Source organism: Cricetulus griseus, chromosome 2 (genome assembly GCF_003668045.3).
Source record: "Cricetulus griseus strain 17A/GY chromosome 2, alternate assembly CriGri-PICRH-1.0, whole genome shotgun sequence".
NCBI classification, from domain to species: domain Eukaryota; kingdom Metazoa; phylum Chordata; class Mammalia; order Rodentia; family Cricetidae; genus Cricetulus; species Cricetulus griseus.
In genome coordinates, this window is record NC_048595.1 from 396,668,271 (window position 1) to 396,685,214 (window position 16,944).

Genomic DNA, 16,944 nt, shown 5'->3' on the forward strand with positions numbered 1-16,944 from the left:
TCCATCTAGATTCATGCATTTCAATCTCTTTACTGTGAATGTAAGCAAGTGACTTGACTTCAGAGCTTATTTCCCAACCTGTAACGAGGGGACAGAGTCTTTCTAGAATGAGTGGATTGAGGGAGGTCACCAATGGAAGTGTGTAGTCTGCCCTCAGTAGACAGTGATGACCTTATTAATATAGAATGATGATGACATTACCCACTATGAGTCCCGTGCAGGCTGGGATTACTTTGTCTTTTTGTTTTCCACTTGGCTCCCAAGAGCCTGATACCTATGCTAGCCTGCAGCATTATAGGATCTAAAAATATCTGTTGGCTAGATGCACAGTCCAGAGTAAGCTGGCCTGCCTTCCCAGCGACAACTCATATGTTACTGGAAGCGTTGCCAGGACCTGTGACTTCTCTGCCTAGGTCACTTAGCCTTCTTAACACTCTCTTAGTAGCATAGAAATGAAGCAGACACAAAAGGAGAGACAGCACCAGATAACTTCAGATTTCTTTCTATTCTCAGAATGTGTTATTCTAAATTACTAGCTAGTCCAGAGGTAGGCTGTTTGTAGTGTAAAAATGAAAAGAAGTGCCAGGTGTGGTGGTGCACGCCTCTTATCCCTGCACTCAGGAGGCAGAGGCAGGTGGATCTCTGTGAGTTCAAGGCCAGCCTGCTCTACAAAGTTCCAGAACAGCCAGGGCGTTACACAGAGAAAACCTGTCTCAAAAAACAAACAAAAGAACCAAAAAAAAAAAAAAAAGAAAGAAAGAAAGAAAGGAAGAAAGGAAGGAAGGAAAAGAATAAGGACTGGTGGCGCACACCTTTTATCCCAGCACTCTGGAGGCAGAGACAGGCAGATCTCTGAGTTGAGTTCCAGGACATCAAGGGCTACATAAAGAGACCCTGTCTCAAAAAAACAAAGCAAAACAAAAAATCAGAGGACATAATCTGAATATAAACTAGGCTGAAAATACTATCAAAACTGTAGGAATGGTCTGAAATGGTTATCTGAAAGGTAGACATGCAAAGATTCATTTTAGTCAGGAGTGACAGTACATGGCTATAATCCCAGCATTTGGAAGACAGAGGTTGGAGAATTTTAGATTTCAAAGCCACCACTATGAACTAAATTGTAAAACCCTGTCACAAACAAACAATAGTAAGGCCTGAAGAGATTGATCTTAAGGTAAGAGCACTGGCTGTTCTTCCAGAGGACCTGGGTTGGATTCCAGTTCCCGAGCTGATTGCTTTCTGTAGCTCCAGTGCTCCCATGGGCACCAAGCATACGTATAGGCAAACATTCATGAACATAAAATAAAGATAATTAAATAAAAAAGAATAACAAGGGCCTGGCAAGATGGCTCCTCTGGTAACAGCACTTGCAGTGCAAGCCTGATGACGTCAATGCAATCTTTGGGACCCATTTAGAGGTGGAAATAGAGACAGATCCCACAGAGCCGCCCACTGACCTCCACAGGGACACTGAGGGGTATACATGAGCACACCACAGTCATAGTGGCACCCCCATATCCACCCTCATAGTACATCTTTTTTCTTTTTCCAATTCTCTAACTTTATTTGATATTCATCGAGTTAGTTCTCATCAAAATTGACTGTAGAGTTTTTAATGTGGTAAGAGGACACAGGTTGCCAACATAAAGAGCTTATCTGGTGAGTCCTCATCCTCATTCCATTTTTTCTGGACAAACATTCATCCTGGGATGGATAGAGAAACATTCTGCAGTAAAATAATGGGCTGTCTCAGGATATATCAAATGTCATCAAAGTAATCTCCCTGAATGCTTTTCTTTGTGTTTTTCCAGGCAATTGATAGCATCCATCAAGTAGGCGTTTACTGTCTTGCTCTGGTGCCTGCCAACACATTACCAAAAACTCCACTAGGAGGGATCCACATATCTCAGACGAAACAGCTCTTTCTTGAGGGATCTCTACACCCGTGTAATATCCTCATGTGCCCACATACATGTGTGACGAACTTGCCCAAACCCCGACAAAAGCAACCAGGTAACGAACATCTAGCTTTTAGCCATGACATTGCAATGTGGCTTCCAGAAGCCAGAGACTTGAGTGTGATGCTTCGTGGGCTTAGACTCTCCAGAGCTAACACAAGAACAGCACTTGCAGACCCACAGCCAGGAAGACTGCTCCCCTGTGGGTCATGCTGCTCTGGTGGCCGTTTCTCCTGCTCCAAGTTTGCCACCATGACCAGAGTCCTCTGGTGACAAGAGCAGCTGGTGTCTAACAGTGCTCACTACGTGCTGGCTGTTCACGTTACATGTGTGCTCCCAAACGTGAGCCTATAAAGTCACATGGCTGGTTAGTACAGAGCTGAGACTCACTCTTAGTGTCATTGTGACATACTGACTTTCTGTGGGGTCTCGCAGCTGCTGGAGTTTGGTGTGGGCCTATCTTACCTCTGGGGAACAGGTGTTTTCTGAATTATAAGAAGAAGATAAACAGCATGCTTTGTGTTGGCCATTTTAAAGGTACAAACCAAAAGAGTATGAATTGCCATTCGGAAAAGAGAAACACAAATCAGATTCACCTTCTTGCCTGATATCTGAGCCAAAGCTGGTCGCAGGGCTCAGAAAGCTAAGGCACTGATTGTAAATGATTGATAGCAGTCCTGTTCAAACATATGTCAAATCCAGTTGAGACCCTATCTCAAGAAATAAGGCAGGGTGTGGTGGCATATCTCAAGACAGCTGGGACCTCTGGATTCAAGACCAGTCTGGTGTACAAAGTAAGTTCCAGTCCATCCAGGGCTACACAGTGAGGCCTTGTCTCAATGAAAGAGTTGAGGAAGGGACTTAAAACTGGCATGGCCTTCTAGGTTGTGCCAACACTTTTGTATTATAAGAGAAGGTAATGAGAAGCCCAGTTAGCTTCCTGTCTGCCTGGAAACATCAAAGCCAAAACCAGTCTCTTCAGGTACCCCTGCCTCTACCCAGCGTGGGTTAGCCTTCACATAAGTTGAAGAAAAAGAAGACAAAAATGGAAGGATCAGAAAGGAATGTGTGTACCTCATATATATGTATTATATATATGTATATGAAAGGTGAGCAGCATATGCAGTAACGTAGATCACTGTCCAGAGTCCTATCACACGCTTGGCCAGACTATTAGAACTACCATATCTTAGCGATAGTGGTTTCTGCTAGTGGAAATGTAGGGATTATGGAGGCTAGCATTCTCCTTTTTGCATTTGTTCATTGGTCTTTTGTTGTTGGGGCTACTTTTGTAAATGAGACAGTCTGAGTCAAGCAATCCATGTGATTAATAAAGAAATGTAAAAGGAACTGCAGAGAAGGCTGAGCACGCAAGAGTCTGTGCTATTCTTCTAGAGGACCTGAGTTCAGATTGGAGTGTCCATACCAGATGGCTCACGACTGCCTGTAACTCCAGCCCTAGGGGATCAGACACCCTCTTCTGGCCTCTATTAGGTACCCACACACATGGCACATGTGTGCACTCGCACACACAGACACACACATAAAAATAAAACGGACACAAAAGGAATGTCTTGAAACACATTACCTGCATAGGCCTATGGCAACTACATAAAATGTACATCATGCTGCAGCGTGACTAACTGGAAGAGTGTGTGTTTATCAGGTGCAAGCTCCTGGATTCTGTCCCCACACTGAAGAAACATAGACATGTGCAAATGCTTCCCCATCCTAAATCTTACTATTATGAGTAAAATCCTGTTTTAAGTGACAGTATAGGATGTTTTGTTTGGGGGGGGGGGTTTGAGACAGGGTTTCTCTGGCTTTGGAGGTTGTCCTGGAACTAGCTCTTGTAGACCAGACTGGTCTTGAACTCACAGAGATCCGCCTGCCTCTGCCTCCCAAGTGCTGGGACTAAAGGCGTGCGCCACAACCACCTCCCGGCTCAAGTGCTGGATTATATGTATATGCCACCATTCCCCTGATAAGCATAGTAGATGTATTTATTTATTTATTTATTTAGTTTTTTTTGAGGCTGTCTTGGCACTTACTCTGTAGACCAGGCTGACCTCAAACTTGCAGAGATCTGCCTGCCTCTACCTCTCAAGTGCTGGATTTAAAGGTGTGCACCACCACTGCCTGGCAAATAGATGCTTTTAAAATGTCCTTAGAGGTACAGTAAACATTAAATGTTTCTTTTTTAAAAAATGCATTTGTTGTTATTTTTTCTTTTTAAATTTTTTATTATTTTTAATTACTCATATTTACATATCCATCCCCCCCCATTCCCTCACCCTCCTCTCCTCCCATGTTTCCAACCTACCCCACCCCCCAACTCCTCCCCAGGGATATTGAGGCCCTCTACCAAGGACCTTCAAAGTCTGTCATATTGTTTGGGGGAGGGTCTAGACCCTCCTTGCTGTATCTGGGCTGCAATAGTATCCTGTTGTTGTTTTTTCAAGACAGGGGTTTTCTTTGTAGCTGCCCTGGAACTCACTCTGTAGACCATGCTAACCTCAGACTCACAGAGATCCACCTGCCTCTGCCTCCCGAGTGCGCCACCACTGTCCAGCTTTTTTTTTAAAAAAAAGATTTATTTATTTATTATTTATACAGTGTTCAGCCTGCACCCCAGAAGAGGGCACCAGATCTCATTATAGGTGGTTGTGAGCCCCCATGTGGTTGCTGGGAATTGAACTCAGGACCTCTGGAAGAGCAGCCATTGCTATTAACCTCTGAGCCATCTCTCCAGCTCCCACTGTCCAGCTTTTAAATCTATTTTATTTTGTTTTTATTTTATGTGCACTGGTATTTTGCCATCATGCATGTCTGTGTGAGGGTGTCAGATCTTGGAGTTACAGACAGTTGTTAGCTCCCAGATGGATGCTGGGAATTGAACCTGGGTCCTATGGAAGAGCAGTACTCCTAACCACTGAGCCATCTCTCTAGCCCTTCAATCTATTTTTATGTGTATCAGTATTTTGTCTGCATTTATGCCTATGTATCACATGAGTGCAGTGCCTAAGGCAGCCAAAGAGGATGTTAGATCCCCTGGAACTGGGTATAGATGGTTGTGAGCCACCATGTGGGTGCTGGGAATTGAACATAGGTCCTCTATAAGAGCAATAAGTGCTCTTAACCACTGAGCCAACTCTTGAGCCTACAAAAGCTGGGGGTTTTTGTTTGTTTGTTTGTTTGTTTGTTTGTTTGTTTTTTCTGTGATTGCCTTCTAAGGCCACAAAGCTATGAAGAAGACCAATGTAGTTCGAAAATGCTGGCACTGATGAGTAGAGATGGTGAGGGAATAGAGTGGGAGTTTGAAGCTTGATAAAAATTCAGATAAGTAGCAGAGGTAGAGATGGTTCAGCAATTTAGAACACTGGCCTCTCTTCCAGAGGACTTGGGTTCAATTCCCAGCACCTACATGAGTGCTCACACCGTAACTCTGGTTCCAGGGGATCTGATGTCCTCTCTGGCCTCTCAGGTACTGCATGTGCATCCTGTCCAAACAGGCTAAACACCTTTGTACTAAAAATAGATAATTTTTTTTTTTTTTTTTTTTTTTGAGACAGGGTTTCTCTGTGGCTTTGGAGGCTGTCCTGGAACTTGCTCTTGTAGATCAGGCTGGTCTTAACTCACAGAGATCCACCTGCCTCTGCTTCCTGAGTGCTGGGATTAAAGGCATAAATAAATATTTTCTAATTCAGAAAAGCCGAGAATTAAGAAAGAAAGAAGAAAAATTTGATGAATGTAGAGTCAGCTGTTGGCATGTGGGAGTGTGTCAGTATGGTCTTGGCTCAGATCACAGAAAACCGGAAGCAGAGTCAGGTCTGTTGTCTTCAGGTAAAAGATTCAGAGCAAGGCAGGCCTTCAAGGGTGTGCTCTGTCACTTCCCATCCTTTATTTATTTTTTTTATGCTTACTTATTTTTATGTATAAGGATGTTTTGCCTGCATTTATGCCTGTGTACCATGTGTGTGCAGAGGCCAGAAGAAGTTGTCAGATTCCCTAGAACTGGTGGTTGTTAGCTGCTGTATAGGTGCTGGGAACAGAACCTGGCCCCCCTAGTTCTCTTAATGGCTAAGTCATTCCTCTAGATTCTTTTTTGCTCTGGTGACTTGTCACTAAACTATTCTTATAGGTGTGCTACATGACAATAACCCCCAAACTCAGTGCATTGAAATAGCAGACATTTGACTTTTTCACTCATGGAGTCTGAAGAGCTGCAGATCACACTCCTAATTTTCGAGTGCGTTCTCCTCTTCATGGGCTGCATTTTTTTTCTGGAGTGGGTGAGCTTTGGCCTCAGCCTTCTTACTACTGGATTTGCAGCTGTGAGCCACCATGCCCAGTATGGGTTGTAGTTTTCTCAGGACACATGACTGAAGTAGGATGTCCAGCCAACCCACACAAGCGTGGTTAGGGCGTTTATTTCTGTCACTACCTCCTACTGTTTCTTGTCCAGAGCAAGTCAGACCATGCCCAACAAGTCAGTGTAGATGAGTAGTCCTGTGTGAGTGCAGCTAAGGAAGGAATGAGGGCTCTGACAAAACAAAACTGGCCATAAGCCTCAGTAGCAGGCTGTCTTGAGTCTGTGGGCTGACCGACCTCCAGCCTGTGTTTCTGCATCCATGCTAGTGGAGAAAAGAAAGCTGTAGAGAAGAGAATTCCTTCTCCAAACATCTCATGGAAGTCGCACGTGACCTGCTCTTCCTTGTCTCAAACTAAAGAATGCAGCCTTTATCCCAGGGAAGTGTGCAGATAAACTGGGTTATCAGCTCTTGGATAATAGAGACAGGTGGGATGTCTCTGAGTTCAAGGCCAGCATGGTCTACAGAGAGCTCTGGGCCAGGTGGGTTGGCACAGTAAGAATTTGTCTAAGAGAAAGAAGAAACAGAAAAGAAAACTAGTTGTGTTATTGAGGAAGAGAATAGTAGGGAAAGCATGGTGTTGGTACAGGAAACTTTCAGAGCTGTGTTGAAAAGGTGAGGGAGTGTTCCAGGTACAACAGTGTGCAGTAGCTCCTGGGAGCTGTCTCCCACTGACCTGTTCTCTGACACAGATGCTCAAGAACTACACCCAGAAGACCCTTGTCTTAGTCTTCTGTTGCTGTGAAGAGACATTGTGACCACAGTAACTCCTATAAAGGGAAACATTTAATTCAATTGGCTTACAGTTCAGAGGTTAAATCCACTATTGTCATGGCAGGAAATATGGAGGCATGTAGGTAGATGTGCTGGAGAAGGAGCTGAGAGTTCTACATCTTGATCCACGGGCAACAGGAAGTGAGCTCTGTTCCACACTGGGTGTAGCTTGAGCATGTGAGACTTCAAAGCCCACCCCCACAGTGACATACTTCCTCCACCCAGGCTACACCTCCTAATAGTGCCTCCCCCATGTGCCAAGCATTTATACATACATACATACATGTAGAGAGAGAGTATTCGTGCACATTCATATGGCACATATGTGGAAGTCAGAGAACAAGCTGCAGGTCTTGGTTCTCACACCATACGGTTCTAGAGATGGAACTCGTATCGTCAGACTTAGTGGCAAACATCTTTACCCACTAAGCCATCTAGCTGGCCAGTGCTATTCATGTTTCTGCTGAACTCAGTCCACATCCTGATGGGTGATAGATTCCTTGCAGACCAAATATCCATTACTGGTAAGCGCTCCTCTTAAGGCTGTGTTGGTTGGAGCAAATAAAGCTGTTTGTGGGAACCAGTGGAACTGTGGACTCTGAAGTAAAATTAGCCCTGTAGACACAAGCTCCATAGCCACCTTCGCCTCATCCCGTCACCCTGGGTCTGTTTTATTTGTCTCTAGCACTTCCCATTGCCCAACTTTGTTTTGTGTACACTTTTTAGGTTGCCTTTTTCACAGGAATATAGGTTCTTTGGCCCATGTCTAAGAGACCACATGCTTCCTTAACATTGCTGAATCAACTTTTGAATGAGTTTGAGCCAGGCTGGAAATGTTCTGGGAGTATGTCACTTGAATCACTATCTTCAGGGTTGAATTTTGCTTCTGTTCACAGGTGTAGGCCCTGCTTCTGTGATGGTTGGGAATCTGGTTGCTGGTAAACGCATAGCACAAGCTGCAGGAAGGGACCTGGGGCAAATCGAAGAGAATGACCTGGTGAGGAAGGTGAGTTTCAGACATGTCAAGTTTCTACCAGTGAGCTCAGGACAGAGTGCAATGTGGTTTTCTTATGGGGGTCTTTGAAACTTGCTGACCTCAAGTCCTTTTTTCTGCTTTGTGACTTTAGCACCAGTTCCTGGCTGAGATTTTGCAGTGGCGAGCCCAGGCAACTCCTGACCACGTACTCTTCATGCTCTTAAATGCCAAGGTATTACAAGTCACTTACAGGATTGGAGAGTGTTTGCCTGGCATGGACCAGGCTCTGGGTTCAATCCCCAATACTATGTGACTGGGCATGGTGATGCATGCCTAGAATCCCAGCACTGGGCAGTAAAAACAGAAAGATGTGGAGTTAAAGATCATCCTCAGAGTACATATCTAGGTCACCTGAGACACTGTCTCAAAACAAGCACATGAGTAGAGTAATTCATGTATACTAAGAAAGAAACATGAGGGCTGGAGAGATAGCTCAGAGGTTAAGAGCACTGACTGCTCTTCCAGGGGCCCTGAGTTCAATTCCCAGCAACAATATGGTGGCTCACAACCATCTATAATGAGATCTGGTACCCTCTGCTGGCACATAGGCAGAAAACTGTATATGTAATAAATAAATAAATCTTTAAAAAAGAAAGAAAGAAGCCGGGTGTTGGTGGCGCACACCTTTAATCCCAGCACTTGGGAGGCAGAGGCAGGCGGATCTCTGTGAGTTCGAGGCCAGCCTGGTCTCCAGAGCGAGTGCCAGGATAGGCTCCAAAGCTACACAGAGAAACCCTGTCTTGAAAAAAAAAAAAAGAAAGAAAGAAAAAGAAGAAAGAAGACATTAAGAAAACTTTAAGAAAGCAAAACTATAAATATGTTTGTTTTAAGTCAATACTAACATACCCTGAGTACCTGGGACATTTGTTACCAGGGAAGTTTTTTCAAGTTGATAATTTACTCTCTGAAGTGTAATGTCTGCTTGACTGTGTTTATTTGTGCCTCTGTTTCTATACTGAACTTCTGTCCACTTTTGCCTCTTCTATTCAAAAGGGAACTACTGTGTGCACAGCCAGCTGCCTTCAGCTTCATAAGCGAGCAGAGAGGATTGCATCAGTACTTGGGGACAAGGGACATCTAAATGCAGGGGACAATGTGGTATTGCTCTACCCACCTGGTAAGTGTTGGATTGGTAAACTGGACTCTGAACTGTGTTATTAGATGACACTTACCTGGACAGGATGGGAACTCAGGGCCACCATCTACTACCACAAAGGACTGGTACTTCGAAACACCAAGGCACTCCATGTGCATTTGTGAAAGTGTGGTCCAGGCTGCATCCCCTGCATTGAGCAGTGTGATGGCTCTGCTGAGACTATTTTGCATTCCCTTCTGTTTCCATCAGTGTTTACTTCATAAAAGATCCTCAGGCCACACATGGTAGCACACTGCTGTAATTCCAGTCCTCAGGCAGCAGCAGGAAAATTAGATATTCAAGACCAGTAAGAGTTGTGTAAAAAGTTACATAGACAGCCATCACTCAGGAGGTTGAGGTAGTTAGATCTCTATGAGTTAAGGCCAGCCTGGTCTACAGAGTGAGTTCCACGCCAGCCAGAACTAATGGTGAGACCTGTCTCAAACAACAAAGAGCCAGGCATGGGGGCATACCCTAACAATCCTACCCTTGGGAAGTAGAGGCAAAAGGACCAGGAGTTCATGCCAGCCTCACCTACACAGCAAGTTTGTCTCAAAAACAGAACAAGTAAAGGCTAAGGAGAAAGCTCACTAGGCTAAGTGATTGCTACAAAAGCATAAGAACCTGAGTTTGGATCCCTGGCTCTCACATAAAAAGCAAGGCTTTGGGCCAGTGAAGAGGCTTAGTGGGTAACAGTACTTATCATGCCTGATGAGCGGATGTTGATCCAAGCAACTCGAGGTAGGAGGAGAGAGTCAACTCCTGAAAGTTGTCCTCTGGCCTCCACATGTCCACATGGGTCTCTCTCTCTCTCTCTCTCTCTCTCTCTCTCTCTCTCTCTCTCTCTCTCTCTCTCTCTCTCTCTCTCTCTCTCTCTCTCACGCACACGCACATGCACACGCACGCACACACAATTTATATTTAAAAAAAAAAATCCTGGGATGTTGGTATACACCAGCGCTCATCATGCTGCAGAGGCAGACAGGTAGACCCTCAAGCTCAGTGGCCAGCCTACTGTGTTCCAGGTTCAGTGAAAGTACCTATCCCAAAAAATAAGGTGAAGAAGCTGGAGAGATGGATCAGCAGTTAAGTTCTTGTCACTTTTCCAGAAGACTAGAGTCAGTTACAAACCTAGTGATTCACAGCCTCCTGTAACTCCAGGTGTGCTGTTCTGTTCTGGCTTCTGCAGATAGCCACATACACAGGTGAATTCTTAGACACAGCCACCCACATGCACAGATACATGCTTAGACACAGCCACCCACATGCACAGATACATGCTTAGACACAGACACACACATGCACAGATACATGCTTAGACACAGACACACACATGCACAGATACATGCTTAGACACAGACACCCACATGCACAGGTACATGCTTAGACACAGACACCCACATGCACAGGTACATGCTTAGACACAGACACCCACATGCACGGATACATGCTTAGACACAGACACACACATGCACGGATACATGCTTAGACACAGACACACACATACACAGATAACTTGATCAGACAGGCACACGTGTTGTAGAATAATCTTTCGGTACACTGTGAAGATATGTCTTTGCCAAAGTGCCTTCTAATTGGTTTAATAAAGAGCTGAATAGCCAGTATCCAGGCAGGAAGAGGTTAGGTGGGACTTCCTGGGCAGAGAGAAAAGAAGAAGAGATGAATCTAGTCATAGGAGAGAGGCCAGAGGAGACAGAGAGGAAGCAGGATATGCAAGAGGATAAGTAAAAGCCATGAGCCACATGGGAGCACATGGATTAATAGAAAAGGGTCAATTTAAGTTGTAAGAGCTAGTTAGAAACAATCCTAAACTAAGACCAAGCTTTTCATAATTAATAAGAAGTCTCTGTGTCATGATTTGAGGGCTGGCTGTCCAAGAAAGCCTGCTACATGTGGTACCCATCATGGAGTGCCAAATATTGCCATCCCTTTTATCATTTTATTAAAAAATAAAACTCAGGGATCAATATTAGGGAATAAACCTGAGCAATCCACAGAGCAACTAAAACACAATTCTGACCCTCTCCACTTCCCAGAAGGGCCACGGAACCCCTTAGCTCTTCCTCTTCTTCCCCCGTGTGTCCTATCTCCCTCTGAGTTGGCCAGGAAACTCTTTGGTCCATCCCAGACAACTTGAACTTGGACTCAAGTCTCCAAGCCCAGTTGGTGGTCTTAGAGCAATCAACAGAAACACACTCACACTCATTATAAGTTCAAGAGTGAGGAAAGACTTCAACTTCTTGACTTTGGGAGATCCTCTAAGCAAGGCATGTTGTTGTTCACCTAATATCACAGCTCCCTGAGAGCTGAGGCCAACCTGGGCACCACAGTGAGACCCATCCATTAGAAAAATGGGTGAAGGCTGCAAGTGAAGATCAGGGATAGAACACATTCCAAAGCTCTGGGTTTAGTTTAGCCCTAAAAGCAAAAGGGATTGACTTGTGGAATGTTCAGGAATAGAACCATTTTACCCAGTGTCTTCCAAAGAATGCTTGTGTGGGCTCTGTTGGCTTAACACTATTCCTACCATGATTGGCGTTTGGGTCACTCTGTTGCTGCTTTCATCTTTCATGAACTTAGCTCAGATACGATCTTCTCTATATAAGAAGAGGAACATAGAATTTATTTGGTGAAAGTTTTGTGTAAATAGTCATTCTTAGAATTTATTGATTCATTATTTTGTATGTGGTGTGTGTGTGAGTATGAATGTAGGCACATGGAGGTCAGAGGACAACTTTTAGGAGTTGGTTCTCTTCCCGCTGTGGGGTCCAGGGGTCAAACTCAGCTCAGAGGTGTGCATAGTGTGTGCTTTTCCCTGCTGAGCCATCTCACTAGCCCAGTATTCAGAATTCTAAGTGAAATCTTTGAATTGAAAGACAAATGGAAGAAAATCAAAGATATTTGCATTTCCCCTCTTGTGTCCTGACTGGTATGCCTAAGCGTCTTTTGTGCTCTGACCCCAGTGCTCCATTTCACTGTTTCCTGGTCTTTTATTCCTCCTCCTCCTCCACCTTCCCTGTTGTTCTTTCTATGCTAATCCATTTGTGTGAGCACCAAGAATGCTGTGTGTTTGCATGAAGTTGTCTTCCCTCTGTCAGTAATGAAGTGGCAGGTTCACAGCACTTTCTGGGCCCCTAAGTTGTACTTGATGACCCACAACATCTAAGAAGTCTCTGAAGTCCTTGTTTCATAGTTAAATACCTTGATTTCTGCAGTTATTTTTTTCTAAGTAGTAGAAGATAATCACAACCTACCTTCAAGCATCTTTCAAGAGCTCACTTCTCAGCTCGAGTATGTATCTCAAAGGCATGACACTTGCTAGCCATATGCAAAGCTCTGGGTTTGATTGCTCATACCACCCAAATATTTTTGTGTTTATATCCCTTCCTGGGCCTTTTGGGACCTTTTTTGATATTTTAAGGTTTTTTCACATGCTTCCTCTTTTTTATTTATTTGTTGTTGTTTTGTTTTAAAGATGGTCAGGCTGGCCTTTAACTATCACTGTGTAGTCCAGGCTGATCTTGATCTATTGGCAATATGCCTGCCTCAACCTTGCAAATACTTTATGAGCCACCATGCCAGACTTTCTATTATTCTTAATTATTAAAATGTATTCTGTCTGTGTCTTGTTTGAATTGTGGTTTAATAATCCATATGAGCCAGGTATAGTGATATACACCAGTAATCCCAGTGCTTGAGAGACTGTCTCAACACCAAATGAAGCCTGGTGGTGGTAGCGCATGCCTTTAATCCCAGCACTCGGGAGACAGAGGCAGGTGGGTCTCTGTGAGTTTCAGACCAGCCTGGTCTACAGAGTGAGCTCCAGCAGAGCCAGGGCTACACAGAGAAACCCTGTCTCCAAAACAAAACAAAATCAACACCAAATGAATAAGTAACCCACTTGTCACACAATTGGAAGCCCTGGGTTTAGTTCCTTGTGGTCTGTCACATGATCAGAGGCTCTGAGTTCAGTTCCTTGTGGTAGCAGCAACTAAGTGACTCCCCTGACAGTGCCCTCCCTCTGTCTTGTAGGCATCGAGTTAATTGCTGCGTTCTATGGCTGCCTGTATGCAGGGTGTATACCTGTCACTGTTCGGCCTCCTCATGCTCAAAACCTCACTGCCACATTGCCCACGGTTCGCATGATCGTTGACGTGAGTACCTTCCATATCTCTGTCTGACCCATTTCAGAGAATCACAGTCAGACAACTAAGAACCTTAATAACTTCCTGGTTCTGTAGTGCTGAGTCATCACATTTTCATCCCAGGTGTGCACCTGTGATCCCAGCACTCAGGAGCAGATGCACAGCTGTCAGCTAGGCCAACCTTATTTATGTAGAGAGAGTATGTCAAAAACAAACAGGCCAGATGGTGGTGGTACATGTCTTTAATCCCAGCACTTGGGAGGCAGAGGTAGGCGGATCGGTATGAGTTCAAGGCCAGCCTGGCCTACAGAGCGAGTTCAAGGACAACCAGAGCTGTTACACAGAGAAACCCTGTCTCAAAAAACAAAACAAATAAACAAACAGGCAAACAAAAACAAACTACCAGCTGTCTCCATTTTTTTTTTTTTTTAAATCTGGACAAAGTGTTGATCATCATTCAGTGACTAGAAAATCGATGATTGGAGGAGTAGGGATTGTATATGTTAATCCCCAGCACTGAGGGTTGAGCTGTGTTTAGTAATTTTCCATAAATCTTGCCCTGAATCCCTTCCTAAAACATGTTACCACCTGTCTGAATTTTTTCCTGCACAAGAAACAGTGTAATTTTTCCTGTCAAGTTCTCCCAGTCAGATCACTTTTATTTGGGTTAATTTTATTTCGAATTAAAAGGTGTGTAAGGAGAGGGACTTCCTAGACCCCACCCCCAGCTGAGAAGCTGATGGCTGCCAGAGGAATAGAAGTTACTTTTCTTTAGGAGTGTGGTCACTTATAGCTCCCCATGTCACAGTGGTTGACCTTGTGCCTGTGTGCAGATGGTCACCATTAGCTGGACTCAGCAAAGAAGGAAGGAAGGAAGGAAGGAAGGAAGGAAGGAAGGAAGGAAGGAAGGAAGGAAGGAAGGAAGGAAGGAAGGCCTGAACCTGGGAGGGAGATGAGAGGTGGTGGGGGTGAATGTAATCGTGATACATTGTATATGTATGTGATGTTTTCAGGACTGGGATATGGCTTCAGTGGTTGAGCCCTTGTTAACCATTAGAGCACCAAAACAAACAAAACCCCTGAATTTTGTCCTGGGGGTGATAGACATTTTTGCAATATATGAGAATTGAAATTGAATAAATTTGTGTTGTGTCATATCCTGAGACCTTTAATAGAAGGCAGCCTGGGCCAGCACTGTCAGGGTACCCACTTCTAATTGATGGGAAATTTGTTTCTCCAAAGGCTGCTGCTGTGTCAGCTTCGGCTGCAGCATCAAACCGTGCTCAGCACAGATGATTTCATTACAGTTTAATTCAGCATAAATGCTCTCGTTAGCTCCTACAGAGAGGCCTGGGGAAGCGCTGGGAGTTCCTTTCTGTTGACGCACTTTGTGGGTGAAAGTAGGTCATTTTGCCTTTCCCTGCATAGCTGAACAGAGCCCATTTGTGTGGGTGCTTCTGTCTGGGTCTATGGCCTCAGATTGGTGTGCATTGTAAGGTCTGGATTACACACGATAATTCTGGGCTTGCCCACCACCTCCTCCCATTCCCTAGACCCTACAGAATCTATGTCTTGGTTTATTAGATCTTTACAAGGATTAAGATTGTAGGGTCCTTCCTGAGAGTACGACTGTTGCTAAAAATGCCTGTCATCCTGGGACAGTTAAGTATGACACATTTTCAGAAATAAAAACACAAGCGGAAAAGAATGAAGCAACCTGGCCAGGATGGTGAGCAAGCAAGCTACTTTTAGCAGTGGCCGTCGCTGAGCCCTCTGATGTTTCTGCCATCCCTTTGTTTCTAGGTCAGCAAAGCAGCATGCATTCTCACCACTCAGACTCTAATGAGGTTGCTGAAGTCTCGAGAGGCGGCAGCAGCTGTGGATGTGAAAACCTGGCCAACCATCATTGACACAGGTGAAAGGGGGATTATTGCTCCAGAGCTGCTACCGTTCACTGCCAGAGGTTTCCTAGAGTCTCACACTAACCCATTTGCACAGCTTTTGTATTGTAACACCTTTCATTGTGTGCTCACTCAGAGAAAGCCAGACACCCAGTGTGTATTACCAACATACTGGACACAGTAGAACCAGTCGATAATATGCTAAGTGCTCCTTAAACAAAGTGTCTTGCTGTATATGATTGCTCGTATCTATAATCTCAGGACTCTAGAGTCTGATGCAGGAGTTTTGTTAGTTCAAGCCCAGGCCTTACCACAGCCTGAGACATTGTGTGTGTGTGTGTGGGGGGGGGCGCAAATAGTATTTTGGTGATGCTTTTGGTATCGTCCAGAGATGGTTATGTTTTGTGGCCAGATACATGTAGGTCCATATAAAATACGGAGACAAAGGCTAGAGAGGCACCTCAATTGGGATCTGTGCAAGAGTGAGGAACTCCATTGGATCTCCAGGGACCACATAAACAGTTGGCCACAGTGGTGTGGTGACAGGTCCCTAGAGCCTGCTGGCCGGTCTAGCCTAACCAGTGAGCCCCAAGTCCCAATGAGAGACCCTGTCTCAAAAAAACAAGGTGGATGACTCCTGAGAAATGACACCCAATGTTGACTTCTGGCCTTCACTGGCACACAGACACATACATACATGCATACATACAGATACACATGCATATAGACACACCTAAACATGTAACACACACACACACACACACACACACACACACACACACACACACACACACACTATTGAGACACTCTGACTCTTGACTTGTAGACATGATGCAATTAAAACAAAAATGGACTAGGAGTTAGAAGACATGGGCTCTAGCTTGAGCTTCATTAACTGCTATGCAACTCCAACCCCATTCTAAGATACTGTTGCCGTACCCCAAAATATCAAATGTGATGTGATATGAAAACCAGAATGTTAAAACAAAAAACTTAACTTAAATTGGCAGTAATTGTGAATGTCTTTAATCTCAACACTCAAAAGGCAGATGCAAGCAGCTTTCTGTGAGTTTAAGGCCAGTCTGTTCTACAAAGCAAGTTCCAGGACAGCCAGGGCTCAAAAAACCAAAACGAAAAAACAAACAAAAGAATTGGCCCACACCTTTAATCCCAGCACTAGGGAGGCAGAAGCAGGTGGATCTCTGTGAGTTGGAGGCCAGCCTGGTCTACAGAGTGAGTTCCAGGACAGGCTCCGAAGCTACAGAGAAACCCTGTCTCAAAAAACCAAAAACAGGAAAGAAGAAAGGAAGGAAGGAAGGAAGGAAGGAAGGAAGGAAGGAAGGAAGGAAGGAAGGAAGGAAGGAAGGAAGGAAGGAAGAGAACACAAATATGCATGAATTTTAGGTGATAATCAGATATTTAGGCAATACCTCAGATGCAGGTATAGGAAGAGCTAGAGGAGTGGACTTAAATCCTGATAGTGCTGCTGCTCTTGGGTATCCTCCCAGCTGTCTGTGAAATGAGCTTTGTAGAGCCTTGGTATAATGTACAACTGCAGTGTGGAGCCAATGTGGTGACACGTGACCAATAATAGCCACATG

The 16,944-nt window shown here is 44.5% G+C and overlaps 1 protein-coding gene across 3 annotated transcripts in view; it reads left to right on the forward strand.

The window, feature by feature from the left end:
• Positions 1 to 16,944, forward strand: part of Dip2b (disco interacting protein 2 homolog B) — a 190,604-nt gene that overhangs the window by 152,538 nt on the left and 21,122 nt on the right. For all 3 annotated transcript variants that reach the window (XM_027396571.2, XM_027396570.2, XM_027396569.2), the window contains 6 exons: positions 1,815 to 2,016; positions 8,002 to 8,111; positions 8,233 to 8,313; positions 9,135 to 9,258; positions 13,330 to 13,451; positions 15,246 to 15,357. In XM_027396571.2, coding sequence (XP_027252372.1) covers positions 1,815 to 2,016; positions 8,002 to 8,111; positions 8,233 to 8,313; positions 9,135 to 9,258; positions 13,330 to 13,451; positions 15,246 to 15,357 — 751 coding nt within the window. The remainder of the gene's footprint in view (positions 1 to 1,814; positions 2,017 to 8,001; positions 8,112 to 8,232; positions 8,314 to 9,134; positions 9,259 to 13,329; positions 13,452 to 15,245; positions 15,358 to 16,944) is intronic.